Source organism: Stegodyphus dumicola, chromosome 10 (assembly GCF_044657685.1).
Source record: "Stegodyphus dumicola isolate Sdum_Otavi_A_Nest chromosome 10, ASM4465768v1".
In the NCBI taxonomy this organism is placed as follows: domain Eukaryota; kingdom Metazoa; phylum Arthropoda; class Arachnida; order Araneae; family Eresidae; genus Stegodyphus; species Stegodyphus dumicola.
Window position 1 is genome coordinate 92477283 of NC_140777.1, and position 25997 is coordinate 92503279.

Genomic DNA, 25997 nt, shown 5'->3' on the forward strand with positions numbered 1-25997 from the left:
GTCTTTTATTTTGCAGCAATCGGTTAAATTCACATCGGAACAGTAAAAATGAGTAACCACCAACGTTTAGATGATGGAATGAGGGAGAATTGTGGGGAGGCTAGAGGCAGGCAAATCGCAATTCCAGATATGCAGAGAGTTTAATTTAACGCCCAGCGTTGTGTGTAACCTATGGAACACCGACGAGTCCCGTTTTAGCCTAAACACCGATTCTCACCGTACTTTCATATCGAGAGAATCAGGGACCTGCTACCTACACTCCAGTGTCCACGAAATCAACAATTATGGCGGTGATGCTGTAATGGTCTCGGCAGGGATCATGTTGGATGGCCGCACACTTCTCCACGTCTTTGACAGAGGCTCTGTGACTGGTATGAGGTATAAGGATGAGGTCTTGGATCCCTATGTTCGCCTTTTTCGGGATGCAGTGGACTCCTAGTTCATTTTACAGGACGATAACGCGAGGCCACATAGAGCTCCTCTGCTCGACGAATTTCTCGAGAGTGAGGATATTCGCCGGATGGTTTGACCAGAAAGAACATTTAATAAATAAATGTAACGCACGAAAGGTTAAAGGTTTCCAGACCTCAGCCCTATAAAGCATGTCTGGGATGCTCTGAGGAGGGCAATCTCAACTCGCATCCCCCTTCCGAGAACCATCCAGGAACTGAAAACAGCGTTGCTGAATGAGTGGGACCAATTGCCACCAGGCACTGATAAACTGTCTTATTTCCGGTATGACATCACGCTGCTGGATGACACTCAAATGGTAATCGCAGTTGCTATTTGATATTACTAGCCTTTATGTATATGAAAGGAAAAGAATGCATTCGTTAAAAAGCAAACTGTATGGCTATAAGAGGGGACTATACCCCCTATTAACCCATTTCTTTTGTGTCTTCAGCAACCGCTGTTTCAGACCTTCAGACTCCCAAGGGTGTTACACACGAACATGTGTGTCTATTATAACTGTTGAGTGTTTATTTTGTTTGCAGTATATCAACCTATGTTCACACCAAGTATTATTAAAATGTGTCCAATGGTTCTGGAGATCGTAAATCAAATATGAAAATTATCTTAATTTCTTTGCAGCGTGTACTTTCAAACTAATCAGAATCTCGACCTCAACATCTTTTTCAGATGCCAACCACCCTGACAAATCTACATATCGAGAGTAAGGTCTAGCCGAATAGCTATTATTCTCTCTTCTTTTAATTAAGCGTCTCATTTTGTATTTATTTTAAACGTCCAGAAAAATTAGTTCTACGAGTAACTTTCTTTAATGACTTAAGAAAACTCAACTGCATCTTTTCTAAATGAAGATCATTAGTACGGTTAACAAAAGAAAAGGGAGAGCGCAATTTTTATTCGGAGCTGGGGGAAAAAGAAAAGAAGACGGCATAAAGAGTGGAGGAGAGGCTTTTTATTGATGCTTACTTTTCATGGGCTAATGATGACTCTGAAATGGTAATCGCAGTTGCTATTTGATATTACGAGCCTTTATGTATATGAAAGGAAAAGAATGCATTCGTTTAAAAGCAAACTGTTTCGAGGAATTTTTCTCAGCAACTCTCCTATGGGATTCATGGTTAGATCCACATTAAGGAATAAAGTTCCCATTAACCCTTAGAAGGCCAAGGCCATTCTAAATCTGCTTGCTTAAAATAGCGAAACTCCTGAATTTCCATTTGATTATTCATACCAATTTCTTACCCTCGACCATTAACGAACAAAAACTTATGAAATCAAATGGTATCCTTTTGAATTCTTAAGAAAGAAGCTTCATTCACCCTTGAGTATATATTAAATCACCTTTAACCTAAAGATAAGGAACTATAAAGAAATCATTTTACAAGACTGCCCGCAATATTGATGAATTAATAGAACGCATTTTCGGAAAACTGCACCTTAGGTTCTTGCGTAATTTAGGGTGAGGGTGAAAAAAGAGCATGCCGTCCTTGGATCTACGGGCGGCTGTTTGAATGTAAGATCGTATCGGCACTTTATTCGTGAACGAGTTAAGGAATACACGTAATAAGATCTCCCTGTTCAGTCTAAAAAGTTCACACTCGGAAGGAACCTCAGATTTGACGAAATACTTCTTTTTTTCTTTCCTGGTTAGATGCGACGCAAATTATGAGAAAGAATTGGCAATAATGCAGAGCAGGACGTGAGCTGTAAAAGTCATTCATTCACACAATAAAGTGTTGTCTACAACACACGTCAGTTTAATCATGCAATCCTAAATCGACAACTGGCAAGTGAAAGCAAAATTCTGTACTTAGAATTGGTATGAAAATTATATCAGAGGAGGTAATGAAACACTACGAATATGGATGTATAGTAATATTATTATAAGGTTTATATGCACTGTAACACTCCCATTGCAAATGAATAAGAAATATAAAAATAAGCATTACTGTTAATACGCAATCCATTCATATTACTTCAGTATCTATGTTTAATCGAATCTGGAATGTGGATCCTAACATCCTAAAAGTCCATAATTTTAAAGATTAATATAGTTTTCGTTAAACTTAGCAGAAATTAAAAAAAAGTACAAAAAACGCGAAGGCGTTTCTATAGAACATATCCAAACACTTTATTATATACGCTTTTCATACAATTGGTACAACAGACTTTACATTCAATTCTTATAACAGATTTTATATTACGCCCAAAGGGGCGTTTTTTCATTTACACATACATACACGTTTCGAGAGCATTTGGACTAAACGCCTCTTTGGGCTATAAATATTTAAAAACAGCATATCTTTAAAATTTCCTACAGTCTCTACCGCTGGAGATAAAAATATTCCGTACAGCTTGTTGCCATTGTTCGCTTTAAAATCATTGAGTCTGTTAATGAAAAATTCATTAAACTTTAAAAAATATGAAATAGGTAATAAAATTAATTCCAAATTCAAGATTCGGGCTTCCAGTTGCCCATATTCGGGAGGAGGACTACGTTATTCAAAATTGTATGGCTTTAGGTACCGTTGTGTTTTCACAATGCGAGAAACATGCATACGTTTATGCAGATTCATCATTATTCAATTTCTTTAAATATAATATAGGGCCATAATATTTGGTAGCAACAATTTGAAGTGATTCAACGGGTTTGGTAATTCGACGCAAAATGCCGTTAGGAGAATAATAGCTCCTCAGGGCTAACGCCTCTTTAGGCTAAAAAAAGTACAACATTTTTTCTTGAAAAATAGGATATATGTTAGACGGGTTTAAATTTATGCAGTTTTTTGTGATTGATATACAGCTTGTCAGTGAAGGCACCAGATTGATTACATTTAATAAAATATACTTCATTCTCAGAAAATCATAAACATTTTAAGACACTTACAACAGGTTAATGTTGTGATTTAAGAATGAAAAATAATGTATGGAATATGTCTCGCATGATTTGCTCTGCAGCACTGCACTCTCTCGATGAAATTAATAATCACTTTTTCCCGTACTGTGTGACGTAGCAGGTCACGGATAATAGAAAAACACAGATAATTCTAACTATCAATTTTCATGCATTTTGTAAGTGTTTATTTCTTGAAAAACAGTAATATTACTTTTTTTAGAATGTTTAAATATTTGTAGAGTTTCACTGCGTATTTTTCGAAATGCTTTATTATTACTATATTCAATTTCTCTTCGGTCGATGAAGTCCAACGGAGTTTCGACAGAAGTCACTGCTGTTAAGACTAATGTAATTTTTAGTACCTCCTTCGCTTATAATTTCTTTATATTTTTCTGTTTCTTCACCTGATAACATTTAAAACGATATTCGTATCATTCAAGCATCGAAACACCGGTTCGGCCGAATAGCCAGCGAACCATTCCTCAATGTTTTGCCTATTGTCCTTTTCGAAGAATTTTAAATTTTTGACACACAGCTTCAATTATTAGTCCTGCATAGCTAAATAAATCTCGGCTTTTCGTATTAGGTAGAATATTTTTCCATTTTCGAACTTGCGCATGTTTATTTTTTACACACTCTTGCGCATAGCTTTGATACCTCCACGCACCGATAATCTGCAAACCGGATTATCTGCACCCGGATAATCAAGAGTATAGTGTATTAGCCTATGAGATGGCTAACGACACGTTCAGCTTCCTCTCTCTCTCTCTATATATATATAGAGAGAGAGAATATTCCGTTGAACATTTACATCGAGAAGATTCAAAACTTACCTGACATTGTTGTGCCTTTGCACGTATAATTCGTGGAAGCGTTGCTTGGATTGGGTGTTATTGCTCTGACACGCGTCAGCCATTTTGAGCATGATGCTTCTTTTCACTTCTGCAGCAATGTAAGCCGGTATGACACTCAATAGTAACTGTTCCTGGAAATAAAAAGGAATAAATGTTAATCATTAAAGTTAAATCGTTTGTTACTTTAAAATAAGGAATTGCATGGTTATTTTTTTTATTTATTTATTTTTTTTTTTTGCCAAACGATTTGATGCGTAACCACGGAAACAACAGTTGTGTGAAAAAAAGTCAACTGGCTAAAATATTTTTTCAGCTTCATTTCGGTAAGGTGTTTGATGAACAACGCGCTCCTAAGCCTGACTTGAAGTACAGCCTCAAATGACGAGGAGAAAATGAATGTGCGATGATGACGAGTTAACGATTTAAAATCGCAAAATTTGAACTCGATAGCTTATCAGAAAGTAAGTTAAAAGTCGATGACAAACTTCCACTCCTGAAGACAAACACCATGAATGAACTAAATTACAGATTATAATCAAGGCCCGGATTTTGATGACATATGCAATTGATTTATTTTTTAATTTATTTTTTTGTCATTTGTTTTAGTATTTTTACCTTTTAAATCTTCTTTAAGATAATTTATGACGCTTTTTAAGAAATGTCACAGCATTTTGTGGTATATTCTAGCAATCAAACTGAGAAATAATCTTACCCTTGAAAACACATTCTCAACCTCTGTGAACTCATTTTACAAGGCAAGCATGGCCTATCCATAGAAAAAGGATTATGTAATCTCTGAGTTCTTTATCTGTCAACACGGGCTTTATCCACAATGTATGAATGTCTACCGGCTCTTCTAAGCTCTCTAAGACATTTTGTGGGTGTTCCATAAGAGTACATGCAGAGGGGAACAATCTATTCCGCAGACACATTCTTCGATTTACACATTCACAGGTGTGTAATATGTTTTTCTACCTCCATAAAAGCCCCTCGTTTACTATCTTTTTTGGCTCAGCTCCTAGAGTCCTGATTCGATTCAATTTTCCCAGAATGTTTTCCCCACAGACAAAAGAAAATCTTGCGTATATGAAATAGAGTTTCAGGGTCATTATTTTTAACTATTAGATGTTTACAAGAGCAAAGTATGGGGCTTACCGAGTCAATAAACTATGTTGACAGATTAGTCAAAAGTTTTAAATACTCCACTGGATAAATTCAACTCTCTTTTCACTAAAAATATGGCTTCCCGACTATACGGAAAATATCCCACATCTTCACATGAGAAACAGACTCTTTTGAAAGTGATGACAAGTTAAAGAAAAGAGGTGCAGTTCCCCCAGCCCAAAGTTTGCTTCAATAACTGCAGTAGATGTCGAGAGAAGCATCTCACAATACAAAAACTTGTATACTCGCAATAGACGAATTTTTCCTTTTGATAATGTCAAGAACTACTTCATTCAGTTCAACTCTAATACCTTGCGTAAGGTTGAAAATTCAGACGAAAAAAATAAAATTCAAATGACAGGTAAGCGTAATTGTGTAGGTTTTAATATATTTGCTAATGTTTTACAATGCTGTGGCTTTTTAACTTTCTTTTTATTTCCTAGGGAAAGTTTTCTATTTTAAGTGCGTTTTCAGGCCCATTTTTAAAGACAAGTTCAGTCAATTTTTAGGTCATCAATATCCGGGGTCTACTTATGATAAACGGAGTTCATAAACTGTTTCAGGAAGTACAGAGGGTGTGTATTCATTTTAGAATAATTTAGTTTTTTTAGAGTTTCTGATTTGCGCGCGTGTGCCTTTCGGCTACTCTCTCTCTCTCAAAGCTGTTATTACCCTCAGCCGTACTCAGGCCCTTGATAGGCTTCGTATTCAAATAGAGTTAAGGGGCCAACTCGATTAGAATCTTGATGGCTTCGGCTATATCTCTTTAGTTAATCTTAGTTTTAGTTTAATTTTTAGTCTCTTAAGTTCAAGCCCAAGTGTCGGCTTTTATTGTACACTCCAAGACGAAGTTTTGGTAAATCTTATTGGAATAATAAAGGGTTAGTTACCTTTCCATCTTGTTGTTTCTTGTTACACGAACTTAAGCGATTATTCGCTAACTAGTTCTTAACATTCGTCACTTTCTACAGTAATTGAGAAATACACTAGTGAGAATCAAGGGAATATACATTGTGACCCTCGATAAAGTATATGAATGACTGCAACATAAAAAGGCCTCTTTATTGTCGAAAACAAAGAGACAAGATAGTATGAACCTTATTTGGTAAATGCAAAGGAAATGTAAGAGGTTTATGGTCATCGGAGGTTTCTCTTACAATGGTAAATTAAAAAGAAAAAGAGTGGGAAAAAATGTTAAAATCAACGTACTCTCATGAGAAAGTTTTACGTCCAATATTTACAGAAAAAAAAATTACTTCTTTATTGCCCAATGACCTTCAAAGAGTGAACTTTCATCAAGGCAAAACAAGAGTTCTTACTTCGAAAAGTACATTGCATTCGTTGAATAAAATTAAGACTGGTGCATGTGTTGCATATATACATTTTCAGTGTATTCCTCAAAGTCCACCAACGTTTCGCCTATGAACAATTATGGCTTTAGTATCTGGAAAAGAGCTCTTTCTAAGCGCAAGTCCATCACGATGTATGGACTCTGAAAAATAGTGGAAGAGGAGTGAAAAATCAATATTCCTGGAAATTTAACGAAAAGTCCTCCTATGATGGAAATCACGATGGGAACTTATAATCCAGGAAAAAAAGCTTTCAGACCGAATATTTAAAGAAATATTCTTTACAATTTAGCTATTAATTAAACGCCCTCCGAAATCGTTCTTAAAGTGGGTAAACACCGTCAGTGAACACAAATCCGATAGTTCCCCGCAGACAATGCGAGAGAGAAAACTTCAATACTTATAGAATACCAAATAAGGCATTGCATATGCAGGAACAATGAGCTAAATATAATAACGTCGAGGGGGCCAATTCAATCCTATATTTTCGAATAGTTTTGTAATTGAGTCACAGCTGCTCTAATGCCTTGTCACGTACCTCAGCATTACTTAACTACTATTCCCTTCTGGGTAGAGGCGTAACATGTTTTCCGTGAAGCTCATCGCTTACTAGGCATCTCTCGTAGCAAAGGTTTACGTAATTATGAGGAATGACAAATCATCGCATGTCATGTGTTATCTATCTCGTTGATGTTTGGGAGAAGCTAATTAATATTTGCCAGACATTAATGCAAATTCTGTAAGCTGAGTGTTCGAAAATCGGCTGGCGCCACATGTGGATGCGCGCGGTGTAATTTGGGAAAGCGGGTTTAGAAGGAATTGGAAAGGAGGTCCATTAAATGTCATGGCGCTTGTATCTTGCATGACAGCTATAAAGTTTTCAGATGCTTCGATATCGAACTAGACGACAGGGTCTGTCATTGCGTAACTAACAAAATGTAATGTACCGCGATAAAGACGTGTGCATCGGTCATTAGCAAACATCTGTGTTGGCATTCTGCAAAACGTAAGATATTTATATTTCAAATTTAATCAGAAAACTTGGCGACGTATAAGAAGCAGGCTGCCACTCGCAGTATATTTTTTCCAATTTAATCAGCAAACTCGGGGGAATGAAAAGAAATATGTTGTCAGTGACCTAACTAAAGTATTTTCATCTTCAACGCGGCAGGCTTTTATCGCTCAATAAAGTATAAGATGTTTAATTTTGATTTCTGCTTTATTCTGTTGCTAGTTAACAAAGTAACCGATTTAAAACGTAGATTCATTTCTAAAATTATTAAATACTAGCTTGACCCGTGAAATGACAGTAGAAAAATTAATTAAAATCTTCTTAATATAGAGAAGCTATATATAGAAAGACATCTTTATCTAGAGAGATTACACTTTATAAAGATATATTTTTATAAATGGAGACTACATTTTATATAGAAAGACATCTTTATACATGAAGACTACACTTTGCATAAAGAGACATCTTTATATATGAAGACTACACTTTATATAGAGAGACATCTTTGTACATAGACACTAGATAAGTTTCCGTTTGTTTGCTTATGAGTGCGTAATCCACACAAATCTACAGTTTTTTACCGATCTTGATAAAATTTTGCACTTTTGATTTTCAAAACAACAAGATTGTCACTGTCTACATAAGATTTCGTAAAACCACTCCAAGGGCTCCCCACTCAGGGCTCTTGTATTAGAACGTTGCGATCAACGTCGCCCAGCTCAAGTTCATATCACCGGGGTTGCGTTCAGCTATTAGTGAAAGTCATAGTTGCTAAGCAAGAAACTTATAACTGTCTTTATACGGAAAATAAATACGAATATTTCTATACAGTTTCAATCTGCGATGAAATCACGCCATCTATTTTGGGTTAACATCGCAGTTGTTGCTTTTCAGCTATCATTCTTTTTACTAAATGCGTTAGATCGGAGCATGTTCATTTACTCTTTTGATCAGTATAGAGTCCTCTAAGGTAAATTCACGTACGCTATCTATCAGTTTTCGCGAATACTTCGAAAACGGCGAAGAAATCTACCATATCTTATTAATGACTCTCTTCTCAGTCAGAATGCATTAGAGAAGCAAGTACGTGAACTTTAAAGTTTTGAGGTCACTGATTTCAAAGATGTATTTAGTTTTACTTGCCGAGTCATAGTTTGGGAATAGAGTTTTTTTACAAAATTCAATTTATTTATTTTTTTTTTCCATTTAGTGTTTAAATGATTTTTCGAAGGGTATATCTTCATTTAACAAAAAACTTATTATAACAGAATTTTACTATTTGCAACATCGAAGAGAGGGAAAAAATTTTCATCCGAAATTTGTATGAAGATTTTAGCTTACTTTCTGAGTTTTCTTTGAGCTGTTGAAAATCGCTTCAATTTTAAACAGTTTGAGGTTTATGATTTTAAAATCTAAAACTGTATCGGACATAGAGTTTTAAAATTTTCGCATATTATGAAATAAACTACTCACCTTTTTCTAAAACAATAATGGTAATAAAATATTGAGCGATTTTCTAATTTTTATTTTAAAGCTTGTTGCAGTTTGAAGCTGACGGGAGAAAAAAAAAACGTTTCTAGCGGAAAACATTGCTCTTCAGTTTGTAATCTTGACGCACTTAATGACGCAGCTTGCCATTTTGACTCAATGACGAATTGGCGATATTCGATTTTCATTTTAGCTACAATTAAAAGTGTTCCTTCTATATCAAAGTTCTGAAGTATTACTATATCCAAGTTCTGAAATTGAATATTCAAAGCGGTTTCTTTCATCTCTGAATCACGCTCAGTTATATTTCTTTATTTTATATTTTTTTTTGTACTTTATTACTTGTGTTTTGATAACGTTTTAGCATTCATAAAGTGCAATTGAAACGAAAACATAAAATAAAAAATTGGACAATTGGAATTAACTATAAACAATTGGAAAAGGGCTTTTATGCAATAGGTTTTTATTTAAAAGAGTATGATAATTAATGCACTAAAAAGAAAAAACTACTTATCGTATTGTTTTGTGGGAATAATAAATTACCCTTTTACAGAAATTATATATAAGTTTATATCACAAATAATAAAAGCATGGGGCTCTAATAATGAAGTTAAATGTATGAGACATTATTTTTTTAATTTATCGTGGGTGCCAACGCTTTTGTTAGTTAAGATATAAAATTGTAGATGAATTTTTTCAATAGAATTATTTAATCTATTTTTCCTATTAAATTATTTGATAAACTGTTTTTCGGGTTTTAGTGGATTGAATACCATATCCGTTTTAAATAAAAATTTATTGTATAAAAACCTTTTCTATAACTGCATTTTTTTCTTACCTAAATCAGCCAAAAGGATATTCTCCTTTAATTTTTTATTTAAAAACAAGCTATGTAAACATAAAAAAACATTTTACATTTTCTAAAAGGTCAAACTGAAATAATGAAAGCATAAAAAACACACTAGTCTGAGATGAACAGGATTAATACGTTTCGCATAAAAATACCAAATATTTGTTTTTAAATTTATTTGGTCTAGCAAAAATAAACACAATAATCCTACTTAAAGGAATTTCCAAACTTTTCGTCGAAATTACATTAATCTCCCTTCTCCTAACAATAAAAAATCATTTTCATTTGACTACAAAATAAAATATAAATTGCAAGTAGAAGACTCGATAGCAAATAAACAATCCGTGAGAATTGCAGTCGTCGTAAAAGAACTTATAAAATAAAAATACCTGAAATTTTCATTGAAACCTGAAATAACTCTTAAAAGCTTTGAGAGAAATTTTGTAAAAGATGAAAAATTTCCTGAAATAAAAAAATTTAACCAAAATTTGAATACTACATTTCAGTAATAAATTAAGAACAAAATAAATAGTACTACATGAATTTTAAATAATTGAAGGCAATAATTTAGAAGTAAAAAAAAAATCAGCATTATATTGGCAAATTTTTACAGAACTAGTTTCGATGGTTTTACCGAACCATCACCCTCAGCTCCCAAGAGCAAATGAACGAGATAAAACATAGTGATAAGCTAAGATAAGATATTAATGGCTGGACAGGAGTTAAGCTACTGCCACCATCTATTCATAAAAGAAGAAAACTAAAACATAATTTCCTTAAAGGCTGAAGGTAAAGATGGATTTGAATTAGTGTCGCTAACTAGAACAGAACAATTTTTGTTAATGTGAAATGCCTCTATAAAATCTAATTCACCAACGGAAGATGTTTTTAAATAATTTTGGCTGCAGAAAAATGGAAAGCGTGATTTTCGGTGCAACAATGCTGGGCAATAGAGGACTTCCGACCTTGTCCCTAACATATGCTCCATATTCTTTAACGCGAAATTTTAAGGTTCTCTTAGTTTGACCAACGTAAGTTAAATCATTCTCGCAAGGAATCCTGTAAATACTCCAGGAATTCATATCCGGAGTTGGGTCCTTAAGTATGGAAATCGGAATTTTATTAATAGGAGGATAAACGACCCGAAAGTTAAATTTCTGTAAAATACGTTCAATTTTATAGCTAATTGATGAAAAGAAAGGAATGACAACACAATTTTTATAATCTCCTAAAACAAGAGTGTGCTTTTTGGTATGTTGAGAAGAGAAGTTTTTAACTGCTTGGTTGATAATCTTGGATAAAAAGCCCCTATCAAGAGCTACTGCTTTTAAATAATTTAGATCTTGATTAAGTGCCAATTCGGAGGAGCAAACTTGAAGAGCACGGAAAACAAAGGAATAAAATGAAGCCAACTTTTGTTTAGTCGGATGGCATGATTTGAAACGTGGCGGAAGGCAAACCGTTGAAGGTTTACGGTAAACAGTCATACTGAAGTTGAATGTGTTACGTGTGACTAACGTGCTGGAGGTAAAAATGTTTTATTTCGAATAGTTTTTGCTTTCAAATAGCTGAGCTGATTAAAAATAAGTTATTATTCATTTAAACTGAGTTTATTAATGAAAAATCCTTTAAATTCGTATCAAACATGAAGTAAATCAAAAACAAATTCGAAATTCTTATTTCGCGCTTCGAGGTGTACATATCCGGGTGGAGGACTAAGTGTGTTCGTTATTGGGTGGCTCTAAGTGCCACAGCTTAGTTACAATGTAAAGAACGTATATGCATACGTACACTGAGCAGCAAAAAAGAAAAAAAAAAAAAAAATCAAAAAAGAGGACAGTTCTATATCTCCCGTTCTACTGGGCCAATTGACAAAATTCAAATTGCGTTTCTCAGGTCTCGAAAGTGCCACTTAGGATATGTATTAGGTTTATACATAGCATTGTTCTAACATAAGTATTTTAACAAAAAACCGGACTGTCTGAAATAACATACCAATTTTTTTTCCACATTTCGATTCTACGACTCAAATTATACCTAGATATTAAATTTTGTAAAATTTGGTGCGAAATTTGGGAGAAATTTAAAAATTTATCTTGGCGCCATTTTTTCAGTTTGCGCCAAGAATAATTCAATTGGCGAACTTTTTAATATAAGGCAACCAATTTTCCTTTCTCTTCCATTATGCCGGAGCGGAAAAAAAAGGCACCTTGTTCCTACCTTTTTCACATTGTGCATGAGCGGAGAAAAGAGTCACATCGTTCCTACTTTCGAATAATTTAAAGTCTCTAAGCCACATTTTAGAGCCCAACAGCGGCCGAGTGGTAACGTCGCTGAACACTGGTAGTTCGGTCCGAGGTATAAATTCACGTATATCTTTGGAAATTTGAATAAAAAACTGTAATTTTTTTCACATATGCTTAGAAATAGGTCTACTTTAAAATTACTGTAAAAATTTTATAGATTATAATTCACATTTTTCTTGAAAATTTATAAAAATTATTTACAAATACAAATTTTAAAAAATAAATCATAAAAATGGGTGAATTTTATTTGGAATGAACCTGATTTCGAAATTTGAAAGGAAGAATCAAATAACGTGGAAATTGAACGTGGAAAATCTATTTATAAATTTAATAAAAAAGAGAGATTAATAAATATATATCAAACTCAGTTAACATTGAGGAACTAAAATTTGGAGAGCTAATTTTTTAAAAATTACTCGTGCGAATTTTTAAAACTTGGTAGTTTGGCATAATTTGAGTCGTAGAATCGAAATATGGACAAAAATTGGTATGAGACTTCAGAAAAAGTCCGATTTTGTGTCAAAATACCTATATTAGAACAATGCTATATATAAACATAATACATATCCTAAGTCATGCTTTCGAGACATGAAAGACGCAAGTTGAATTTCGTCAATCGGCCCATTAGAACGAGAGATATAAAACTGTGCCATTTTTTTTTTCCCGCAGTGTACATACAGATTCTTTCTTATTTAACACCAGAGATTAGTGTGCAATATAACGTCGTATTTGTTAACTAGCACAAAAATATAATTGATAAGCATATAAGCATAATTCTTTTGTTGGAAGTAATGAAGTTGGCGACTCCTGCAATCACAGATGCATGCATCTATACCCATCTCGCCAATCTTTTCATTTCTATACCTCCACCCCCCATTACTACGTATTAAGTTTTTACCTGCTGAAGCGACTTATACAAAGGCTGTTCGCACCTGTTTCTAGGTGCTTTGTTATAAAAAAATTGTCTGCTTGGAAGTTTTTTTAACTGCAGTTAGATTTTAGAAAATATAGATTATCGTCTGCTAATTTACAGTTTTGTTTTCATTCAAAATGACGATTTTAAAGACCTATGGATTTTTGCGCCTTTGGAGTTTTAAAAAGCGGATTGTCCAAACGTCGAACTACAACTCTCCTTCGACTTTCAGCTGTTCAAGACGAATGCGATAAAATACTTCTTCAGATACAAAAGGTTTTGTCGTCTTGGAAATTAAGGCGTAGAAAGATAGTAAAGAATATAAAAGTTACCAAATCGAACATTTAAAAAACCAAAACGTTTAGGTAAAATATTTCTGTAAATACAAGAAAACCGTCTAAAAAATGTGCAAACAGCCTCTATAATAAGCAAGAGGAAACGCAATAACTTGAGTAAATCCGTAGTGCTATGATTTCGAACGTTTAGTAGAATAATCAGAAAGAAGAAGGTTCTACTGAACTCTCAAAACTAAACTACTGCAGATTTATTCACATTAAGCTGAAGTGTAGTCCTTTTGAGAAGTTTGTTTTCAGATTCGTCCATGGTAGGTCGTTCGGGTTAAAAAGCTAGCTGTAAAATAATTCTGGAGGGATAATGCATTAGAAAATATACAGTGTCTCACAAAAGCGATGGGACACTTGTGCTTTATAAAAGGAAACTGTACTAACATAAATTTAAAAACTTGTAAAATTTTTTGTGGGTGTGTTTCATACCTAAATTTAGTAACAATTATTACATAACATACATTTTCTCAAAATATTAAAATATTAATTTAATAAAAATACAATTATTTAGAACGGAGCAAAAAATGGCTCACATAAGTGATGGGACACCATTAGATACTACTACGTACTACAATAAAAATATTTTTTGGAGTTTTTATTTTTACTCAAAAGCAATTGGCAATAATTTATAAAATCGTCTGCAGTCTTTCTCTCCAGTGTGTTTTGGAATTTTTGTGTTTTTTAGCTCTGTGCAGCCATGAATGCTAAACGAAAAGAAACTTTGCTTGAAATTCGAAAATTAGTTATTAATTTGCATATTGAACGTGGAAAATCTATTAGAGAAACTGCTGAAACAGTTAACATGAGTCATTCAACAGTTTTCAATATCATTAAACGATATAAAAAGAATCATATGATTCAGGATAAAAGAAGACCTGGCCGACCATCAAAGCTATCCAATGGAATAAAGCGAATTATTGTTCAAAATATTAAAAACAAATCCAAGAATCAGTGCTCCTAAAGTTGCTGCTGATTTACAAGCATTATATGGAGTAATTGTTAATCCTTAGACTATTAGAAGAGTAATTCGATCTGCCTGATATCACGGTAGAGCAGCCAGGAAAAAATTCTTCGTGAAAAGAATAGAAAACTCAGATTGGCTTTCGCAAAATCCAACATAAATAAGAACTCTGATTACTGGAATGAAGTTATATTTCCTGATGAGAGTAAATTTAATATATTTGGTTCTGACGGCAGAATCTTGGTATGGAGAAAACCCAGGGAATAATTTCGCAAACAGAACTTGGTGCCAACAGTAAAACATGGTGGAGGAGGAGTTATGGTATGGGGGTGTATGTCGTCCGCTGGAGTTGGTAATCTTGTTTTTATTGACAGTATAATGGATCAGTACAAGTATATTGACATTTTAAATCAAAATTTTAAATCTTCAGCACGAAAATTGATTCTTCATAACGATTTTAAATTCTACCAGGTCAATGACACCCAGCACACTGCTCTGAACGTTAGACTCTGGCTGCTGTATAACTGTCCTGAAATAATAAAAACACCACCACAATTTCCAGACTTAAATCCCATAGAGAATATTTGGCAAGAATTGGAATCAAGAATTCGTAAACACACCATTTCTTCAAAACGACAATTAAAATCATTGCTTCAAGAAGAATGGGGTAAAATCACTCCAGAAAACACAAAAAAATTAGTCGAATCCATCCCAAGAAGATTAAATCACGTTTCAAAAGTAAAAGGAAATCCAGCAAAATATTAAAACATTTTAAGAAGTAAAATTTTTAGATAAATATTTGATGGAAAAGTTAGTGTCCCACTTATGTCATCACTTATGTGAGCAAATTTTTACTCCGTTCTAAACAATTGTATTTTTATTAAATTGCTATTTTAATATTTTGAGAAAATGTATATTATGTAATAATTGTTACTAAATTTAAGTATGAAACACACCCCCAAAAAATTTTTACATGTTTTTTTAATTTATTTTACTACAGTTTCCTTTCGTAAAGCACAAGTGTTCCATCACTTTTGTGAGACACTGTATATTTCATTCATCATTTTACGAACTTCATTTTAATTCTACGGTTCTACTTAATATTACTCTATTTTGTTATTTCCTTAAAATTTCATATGTCTGACGTAAATAGGAGATCGATTTCCTTAGATAATCCTCCACGAAAACTTTCTTCACCCTAGCTTCGTGTAGTCTCTGCCCCCCTAACCTTAGCCTTCCCTTAGCCTTCCCTTAGCCTAGATATCCTCGTGTACTTTGCCATATTCAAATAACCAACCATCCAATTTAACGTTTATACTGATGAAAATATATGTAGAATAGCGAAGCTATTATTTATCCGAGTAATTTTAAATCCAAGAAAGCAAAATTCACGGTAAATATTCATCTAACCGAGTGAATAATCTTCGCATAACCACAATTCCGTAAACTAGTCTTCCAATTACTCGGCATTCCCTATAAATCGACGATCACTTATCTGATAATAGCTGAATGATTTAATGATTATAAGCTAATGATTTAACTCTATAGCTATCAGCGAAAGATAAATAGCTTACATTTGCAGGATGGATACTCTCTCGCCCAATGGAGATAAAAGTATTTTATTTCGAAAAGTGTTTTCACGGCTCTCTTTCAAATCGTTGAATTTGTTAATCAAAAACTCATTAAAGTTGCGCAAAATACGGAATAAATCAAAACCAAATTCGAAATTCAGAATCCGGACTTCGAGTTACACATATTCGGGTGGAGGACTAAGTGTTTCAAAAAAGCCGAATTGCTTAATTTGTGTATTAATAGTGAAAGTTTGGAACTGAAAGAAATTGAAATTGAAATAAATAAAAATCAAATTCAAAATTGTGGTTTCGAGATGCCCAGGTTCAGGTGGACGACCACGTGCTTTAAAAATTTGGTGGCTCTAGATGTCGTCGTTTTTCCACAATATGAGGGATATCCATACATATGTGCACACGGGTTTTTCATTATTTCCTTTTTTTAATAATCGTAATTTTAATAATTTTTAATAATACGTAGCGATAAATTTGTTGGCAACAATTTGAAAAGTGATTCTGACAAAAGGTGAATTTTGAAACTAAATTGTCCAGTTTTTCTGATTTTTAACTTCTAAGTTTCTTCCATCTATGTCTAAACTTCCCGCAAAGTTTATTGCGAACGCTTCTCAAACTGATGCACGAAAAGACAGCACTGTTTCTCTGAAATTTATAATCCTCTTCTTCTACGAATAATGCTATATCCATTATTTATTAAAAATGAGCATAAATTTGCACTCGTCATTTATTCAAAGCCGTGATGAGTAATTCAAATTTCGAGCATATTGCAAACTTCCTAGTCTGCCCATTCCCATTGCTTACAAGGTTGTACTTCACGGGGATTACATACACAGTAGCTGTCAAACTACCACGGGGGGGGACAAACGATAATTTAAGATTTATATCGAATGCAGAGCAACGGCATCTAATAATGAATTGGACTCGAGAGTTATTCGAAGAATGGGGTAAGCGCGAGACGCTGTCTAAATATGAAAAGAATCGAAGAATTCTATCGCTTTACCAAACTCCATGAATTTTCATAGAAGCGGAGAAGTTTCCCGTACTTCTTAGTGTCCACACCTCAGAATTTATTTCTGATATTGTTAGATAATTTTCCCTAGGGTCAATGCTGAAGCAATTGCCAATCCACATGACAGTAAAGCTTTAAATTATCTTCCATGCGAAAGTCGCAGTCCGCGAAGCAATTTTATGCGGTCCGTGAAGACATTAAAGTTAAGTATTTTTACAAAAATGGTGTTGGAAAGTTGTTGAGATTTTCCCTATTTGAAGATTGAGTGAATATTATATTCATATCCATTAAAACGAACAGGAATAAATTACCAGAAAATTAATAAACAAAGCTAATTAATTTACAATGTGATATAAATCTTACTGAAAGATTTGAAGATACGGGTTTGAGTAACTTTCATTCGTACTTGCCGAAAAATATTATTGCGAAATGCCCAACTGCAGTAAGATACCTTCCCCGAAAAGCGGGGTTAAGGTTGCCAGAAAGTGGCAGGCAAAGGCAGGGTTGCTATATTTGGGCGCGAAATCGTCCATTTGACGATATTTGGCGACAAAAGTGGCGGTATACCATAGACGGAGAGAGAACATTCTAGAACACACTCTTAGCGGTTTTCCTCGAGAATATTCTCAATTGAGTCATGTTTAGCCTTTTTTATATAAATTATAATAATGATCTGAAATAGTTATTTACTCTTAAGCTTCAATCCAGTCATGTTTAGCCTTTTTTATATAAATTATAATAATAAAAATGTATTATATGAAATTAACCTTTCATTTAAATTAAAAGTTATTTACTATTACACTTCCTTTCTTGCGTTAGGGGTGCCGCATTTATTTTTCGCAGCCTTGTCATCAACAATAGTTAGGCGATTTTTTTCGGTCCTCAAAACCGAATAGTACCCATAATTTTAATATGTGCGCTTGTGGAAGCTGCCAGCAATCGAAGAAATTTCGGTAAAAAATATCTGTGGAAATACAAAATTTGAATGGAAAATCTGTCTGGGTAGACAGCCAGTGTTGCCGAAGTTTGTGCGATGCCTAGTCTTTGCAGTTCTCTGATACTTTTTAAGCGAAAAGAAGATGACTTCCGGAGGTAATTATTGTACCAATCTATTACTGTTTAGTCAAGCATATTCAGCTGAACATATCGTGTCATTTATACAAATATTTTAATGGTAGGATCCCATAACTTAATAAATGATAATAAAGAAAATAGTGAAAATAATAAAAATCATCCACTGCTTGTTGTTTCGTAGAAGGCATACCCCAAATATTTTGATCATTTGCTTTCCAAAATCCAACAAAATGTACAGCACCAACAGTTAATTTATATCTTTATTCATAAAAAAAACAAGTCTAGAATATCGAGAATCTAACAGGGTTACATGAAACGAAACCGCAGATGTTATAAATACTTTGTTAGGCCAGGCTTAACCGTAACTGGAGCTAAATCGACCGCTTGGTGACAGTTTCACAATTGACGGAATAATACATAAGTATAATCCTTCATAAAAATCTTAGCTGGTTTCCAATTTAATTTGGTGGATTGGATTTCACCTTCTTTTGTATTTGCCTTTTAACCTCTTAATGCACCAATAAAAATTCAGAAAATGATCTTTCTCCCACCATTTTTTTTAAATTCTTTATTTGGTACTAACATAATAACGCAACTATCTTGGCACAGTTTGGCGACTTTTTACAGATGAAAGGGTAAAATTTACTCATCGGATTGAATTTGGTGGTTTACGAGACTTTTTTAAAAAGATTCCGAAGCTATCGAAATTTATCGTAAATTGGTAAACATCATCAACATAGGGAAAAAAATATACGATAGCAATTTAAAATACAAACTTTAATTGTTAATGTTACCGGCAACCTTTGAAATCCGGCATTCTATAGAATGCCTAAAAGTAGCCGACAATGTATGAAACGATTCATATTTCACACATTTCCTAGGCATTCTATAGAATGCCAAATGAGAAACCGGAAAAGTATGAAATACACCTCTGGTTCGTTTATAAATACAGAAAAGCAGCTAGAAATATTAACAGAAAGCGCCCAAACAACGAAAAAAGGTGAAATTAAATCAGATTATGCAAGAAAAGGAGCCTGCTTCAAAAAACACGGATCAGATTATATTCGCTTAGTGGATTAAACCAACATGATGAAGATAGGCTTACCGAAGAGATTGATACCTCTTGTGTGTGTTTAAAGGAAACGAGTGATGCACCTGCATGCAAAAAGCTGTCGTAAAAAATTCATACCTTCTGTGGCTATGCTAGTACAGATGATGAAATGCATCTTTGTGCACCCTTTGTTTCAAAACTGAAAATGCTATTGAAGGTAAAATGAATTGTAAAATTAATCTGGAAATACAAGCCAAAAAAATGAAAATGAATTCGGACAAAAAAATTTTTCACTGCTTCTTTGGGAACTACTGTGCGAGTTCCTATTCCTGACGTCGACAAGGCCCGAGGTGATTCGCGGAATATATTGGCAGTTGTAAAAATGAGTGTGACAAAGGATAGTTCCTACCGACTTGGAACATCTGAAGGAATTTTAAAACAAGTATATGCGAGATCACAATTCACTTTATACCTTAAGAACTTGCTTAGAATTGAAGATATTCCTGACCATAAAATTCTTCTCCGGTCAGTTGCAATTACTCAGTCCAGTGGAAGAGGCCAAAGATTTGTCAAATTTATGTGGTAAACAAAGTGGCAAACTATGAAATATCTCTGCATGAAAAATGTAATGAAATATAATTCAAAATGTCATTCAATATTGCAAAAAGTACCGTATTTTTCGCCGTATAAGACGCACTTTTTCTCCCCAAAATCAGGGGGGGGAAAGTGCCTGCGTCTTATACGGCAAATACAAAAGCCCACCATGGCCCTCCGCTGCCCCTCCACCTCTGCATACATACCTTACCGCAGGAATACTCGGCCACTCCGTTCCCTTCCACCTCTTGGCGCCGTCTGAGACCAGGAAGCCCCGCTCTGCCTCGCACTGTATTTGGACGGTCTCTGCCTCGTGCTGCGATTGGCTGAGCGAAGAGGCGCCTGCCTTCGCTCGATCCCGCGCTGGCTTTGTGCACTTTTTAAGAGTCTCGTAAGCCAGCGCGGGAGCGGGTGAAGGTACGCGTCTCTTCGCTCAGCCAATCGCAGTGCGGGACCAAGCGGAGGCGCGGAAAGCTGTGAGCTGTGATATATGTAGCATGGTATATCTGAATGAAATATCATATTTCATACCACCCCATCAAGATGTCGAAACAGAAGAGACTGGCATATAAAGTTGCTTTCAAGCTGGAAGTAATAAAATTTGCTAAGGAGCATGGAAACAGAGCAGCGGAGAGACACTTTGGGCCACCTCGAACTGAGAAAATGATAAGAGAGTGGAGGAAACAGGAGGATCAGCTCCAAAATTTGGATAAAAGCAAGAACACCTTGCGTGGACCAACTGCAAAGTGGCCAGAGTTAGAGGTAGAAGTAAAGGAGTGGATCACACGTCACCGGCAAAATGGACTTTCTGTCTCAACAAAAATGATAATCTATGAGGCCAAACGCATTGCTGTGGAGAAAGGTATTCAGGATTTCACCGGATCACCATCGTGGTGCTATAGATTTATGAAGAGATTAAAGATAGCTCTTAGTATGTTACATGGTTGACATAAAATTTTTCTTAAACTGCTGTTAACTTTATACAGTTGATATAAAATATTTTACTACAGAATTTGGTTCATAATCTTTTTTTTCTAGATTTGCCTCCTTTAAAATTGGGTGCGTCTTATATGCCGGTGCGTCTTATACGGCAAAAAATACGGTAGATTAATTTTAATTTCTTATTTTTTATATGAAATTTTTGTTTCCCTTTAATAAGAAAGTCGCAAATTTTGTTTTGTATAACTTTCATTCTTCTTTACGTATTTTGAGTAATTTTTCCAATGGCACTCTCATTATTTTTTCAGAATAACATTTATATTTTTTAAGAACGCACGTCGTTTATATAATAACCTTATAGGTCCTTTTTTCATACTTTGTCTAAATAGCAGTTGTCATTTTATAGATGCCTGGGGAAAGTATGTAATAATTCTCATATTTCATATTTTGCCCAAAAATGTCCGGCATTACATACAATGCCTAGCATTCTATAGAATGCCGGCGTTTTTCATGCTTTGCCGGTAACATTAATAATGGATTGTGTAAAATACTTAACACCCTTCACCGAAACTTTCTGTCATTTTCTTGCGCTCTTCTTTGCTCCAAATAGCCCACCAGCGGCCGAGCGGTAAAGTCGCTGAACACTGGTAGTTCGGTCCGAGGTTCGCATCCCGCGAACGGACTGGCTGCATGGGCGTTTTCGTGGTTTTCGCCATGTGTAATGTGTATACGAGCCAAGTTCCCTTAGAAAGTCCTCCACGAAGGCATCCCTCCCCTTAGGCAGATAGCCCTGGTGTGCTTTGCCATAACTCAACACACCAACACCACCTTTGCTCCGAATACACAGCGATCGGTTTCCGCTTGAAAATGCATCAGAGAATTATAGGGTCGGCATCGTGCAAATCTCGAAAACAGAGCTGTCTACCAAACGCAACTCCTCGTTATTCCCTTTAGAAATTTTCCTGCCAAACTGCTGTATTCCTGCAGAAATTTCACCGCAGTTTCTTACACTGCCGTCAAATATTGCAAGCAAATATTTTAAAATTAAGACCAAAAATATCATGATTTGTTTACAAAACTGTTGGAACTGGGAATATAACTAAAAGAAGTCATATGAAAATAGCGATGTTGCTTGATCGAATGATTATTATGAGCATGGTCACGTGAAGAATGGTTATGGGCATTATTGGTAGAGTTCGGCCCATCCTGAAAATCTGGCGATTTCTACTAAGGCATTTAAAATAACATTAAGAGAACTCTTTTTATTAATCCACCTCTCATAACCTTTCTACCTCAAAAGTGTAGCGGATATATTCTGTTCTATTTATATCTCAGGAGTTGGGAGCCTTTAACGTATTTACTCGGCTGTGCGGAAGTAATTTACTTCGTATAGCCGAGTTAACTCGGCTGAGTCGGTATAGTGCAGGTACTGACAAACGTAAATATTTTTTTAGATTATTTAAATTGTAGCAAAGCGTGAGACAGGTGCCTTCGTGGGAAATTTTGTGTGAAACAGACTACTATAGTGTTTCTTCTGGTCGTTCAAATATCTGTTCTTAAAATTCAGATTTTTTTTACAAATCTTATTTATCTATGATACAAACAAAAATGTAAAAAGTGTTTTGTTAAACTACCGTTTTGTAATGTACATTTTTTTTTCTAAGAGAAACTGCCAGATTCATTTCCGAGGAGAAAAAGATGAAAAATCTAAACTCTTCCGATTTCAACCGTCACCCAAAAGGGCTCTTTTAAAGTTTTATAAGGCTTATCAATAGAGATTAACGGTAGAGATGGCCCAGGCGGAAGAGCAAAACATTTTATGTACATTAAAACCAATATTTAAATGTACATAAAATGTTTGATAGGGACGTTCTGTATCTTCTGTACACAGGGACGTTCTGTATCTTTTACAGGAACTTTCTGTATCTTCTGTATATTTGAAAAGGGAAAAATTGTACCGTATTCCTTAGCGTAAATTTCCCCGTAACATTTTAGCACAAGGTTCAGTAAGTTTTCAAAATATTCCCATAACTTTCCCCTTCCTCAATGCATTCAGAGAACAAACTGCCCTAAGTTTTAAAATATTTTCTCCCATGCGTTGGTGGGTTTCATTGTACTAACAATAAAACCTCGCCAAAGACCTGCAAAAGTCACACCGAACGTTTTTCTCTGCTTACGGTTGAACTTGGCGCCAGGCTAATACAAGAACCGACTCATTACAGAGAGGAAACACGAACCGACATAAAATTTCGCCAAGTCAGCTGCAAATTCACTTTTTCAAGATATTTTAGCATGATTTGATGCTTAAGGAGCAGTACAGGAAACAATAAGAACGAATGAGATTCAAGTTGTGGAGAAGTAGAAATTAAGATATCTTATTTAATATTGTAATACGACTCTGTATTCTTATTGTAATGTACGTGTCTTTTAGAAAAATAATAGTATGATATTAACCTTATTCCTGAACTACTTTTTATTTGTTACATTGCTATTATAACCGTGCCTTTCGGAAATTAAATGAACCGCATCATTTTCGTCTGTCAATTTTCGGATGATAAATTAGGAAAAAGTCAGAAATAATGTGTAATGAAATATGTAATGTAATATATAATGCGTAATGTAATAAAAAATATGTAATGCGATTCTGATGCTTTTAAATAGATATATCACAGATTAAATGTACTTTTTTTTAAAATCAATAAAATTAGTAAAAGCATATTCTCAAGAACTATATCTATTGCTCTCAAACAGTTTAAATCGTTAATAGACAGTATTACTTAATCGATAACAGATAGATTAAGTTTGAAAGATAAATATCTTACATTTTGCCGAATGGCAACAGACTTGAATGGAAAGTGAAACAACGCAAAATCTTCTTCGCGACAATATAGTAGAGTAGTCCTTTTGGGTCAGCAAGATAAATCGTTCATTATTTAAAACATTAAAGAAATATAAACAGTCTTGAAAATTTTACTGCATAATCTTGTTAAATACTTTTCCGAAATTCCTGCATTTTCGTCATAACTTCTAGCTTTATTTGAGCTCTCTCGTGAGTTTCAGAGCTTAAAAACCATAAAAAGAAAAAACAACCGCTGCCGTCGATAAAAGTAAAACTCTTTCACTTAATTGAAATAAAAACCCAAAAGAAAATAATCAATCAACCAATTAACGCATCAAACGATTTGACGTAGTGTTGGCTTAATTAATTTTTTCTCCATAAAACTAAGATATACGAAAGATAAATAAAAGTCAGTCTTTATTAAAAAAAATATAGAAATTCTCCATAATATTAAACCTTTCTATTCAAATTTTATACCCTAGTGGTTTGCAAAGAAGCAGATCGAAAGAATAAATACTCGAAATTTAAGTTCTTTTTCTATGAAATAATTTGTTATCTAGACTGTAAATTCCATTGATTAATTAAATCGTAGCAGTGCATTTCGCATAAATCGTAGCAACAAACAGTACAAATTAGTAGTTTATATGGAATTTGGATAACTGGAAATAAATTTAAGTTAAACTGCAATAATTAATTAATTGATTTACTATTTCCTAACATATTGTGACGAATTTTGCATTTAGATAGGCAATTTTGATAGAATTATAATTAAAATTGATGTATTTTTTCTGTTCACGTGATAAATTTAAAGAAAAAGCTATGTCGAAAAAGTAAGAATACAAGAACACGTGCATTTAATATTGAGCAAATAAGTATCTCGGTAATTTCTATTCAAGTTGAATAAATGTAATTGACCACTGTGTCAGCTGTAACCGTAATTCCACTCTCGTATTGTTTTCCAGTAATTTTGAGAAGCAGAAAGTACTGGAAATACCTCGGTGGCCGGTTGAAAACTATTTAAGCCCGAAGAGCGAGCATCTGCTCTCCGTTGTTTAGTTAGCTATTGTTATTATTACGAGTCCAGCGTGAGATTAGATTAGTTTTCTCTTTAGATCCGCTTTATATTGCGTTGTGTTTTACGATCTTAGTAGTTTGTAGTGTAACTACTGTGTACACTTGTACAAATTTTTGTGTGGAAAATTCCAGAGTTCTGAAATATTTCTTTTGATAAAAATAAGTTTTTATTAACCTATTATCAGAATTGTGCATCCAATCTATTACGCATGCAATACGTTTTGGTGTAAAAAGTGGTACAGAAAGAGGCGCAGCCCCCCATCCACCTAATCGATTTGATTTTATGACTTTTCCAGGTGGGCGCCAAGTTAAAAACCACATAATAAAGTGTGTCAGAAGTGGTATTGAATGCCTGTGACAAGAGCGATGGAACAGCAACTAAGACAGTTGATGACTGCATTTCAAGAAAAGATGGAAGGCGCCGTCAATTCCGTTAGAAAAAGAATGAAAGATAGTCAAGCATACTTTAAAGAGGATATAAAAGCCGTTCATGAAAAGCTGGAAGTTGGTGAAGAAAGAATGAAAGTCGGTCAAGCAAAGATTGAAGCAGGTCAAGAAGAAATGAAAAGAGAAATTACCAGCATAATAGAAAACAAATTTGGGGCTATGAAAGACGCGCAGAATAGACGCGGTTGAAAATAAAGTTGGACAAACTGAAGAAAAAGTTTCTTCTGTTACAGAACACCTAGAAAAAAGAGTTTCGGCAGTGCAACAACACATTGTTTACAGACTTTCTTCTGTCAAAGAGCAAATAGAACAAAGAGTTTCTGTTCGTGGAACAACAAATTGTTGACAGGGTTTCAGCATTCGGCAAAGAAGTTGATAAAAGTTAATTAAAGAAATTCGTTGCGACGGCGCAGAGCAATTCTGATGGTTTTAATTTTTTACCTATGCCTGCTATCCCCGTATGACGGGAAGACCTCTTTGCAAGCATATATAACACCGCTTTCTATAATGGCGAAAGCAAAAGGATGGGATTGTGTGAATAGTTGGATACTGTGTGATACTATGAACACTTGTACGAATATTTCTGTGGAAAATTCCAGAGTTCTGAATTGCTTCTTCTTTTTCTTTTTTTTTTTTCCTTTCTTTTTTTTTTTTTTTTTTTTTTTTTTTTTTTTATAAAAATAAATTAGTACCGAGAACCACTCTGATGCGAATACTATGGAAGGATGAAACGCATTTCTTCTTAACTGAGGACATAATAAAATTCATGAACTGCA

The 25997-nt window shown here is 34.3% G+C and overlaps 1 protein-coding gene across 1 annotated transcript in view; it reads right to left on the reverse strand.

Moving 5' to 3' along the window:
• Ac76E (adenylate cyclase type 2 Ac76E) overlaps positions 1 to 25997 on the reverse strand; it is a 618104-nt gene that overhangs the window by 410707 nt on the left and 181400 nt on the right. Inside the window, exon 5 of the mRNA XM_085825247.1 lies at positions 4201 to 4352. Coding sequence (XP_085681373.1) covers positions 4201 to 4352 — 152 coding nt within the window. The remainder of the gene's footprint in view (positions 1 to 4200; positions 4353 to 25997) is intronic.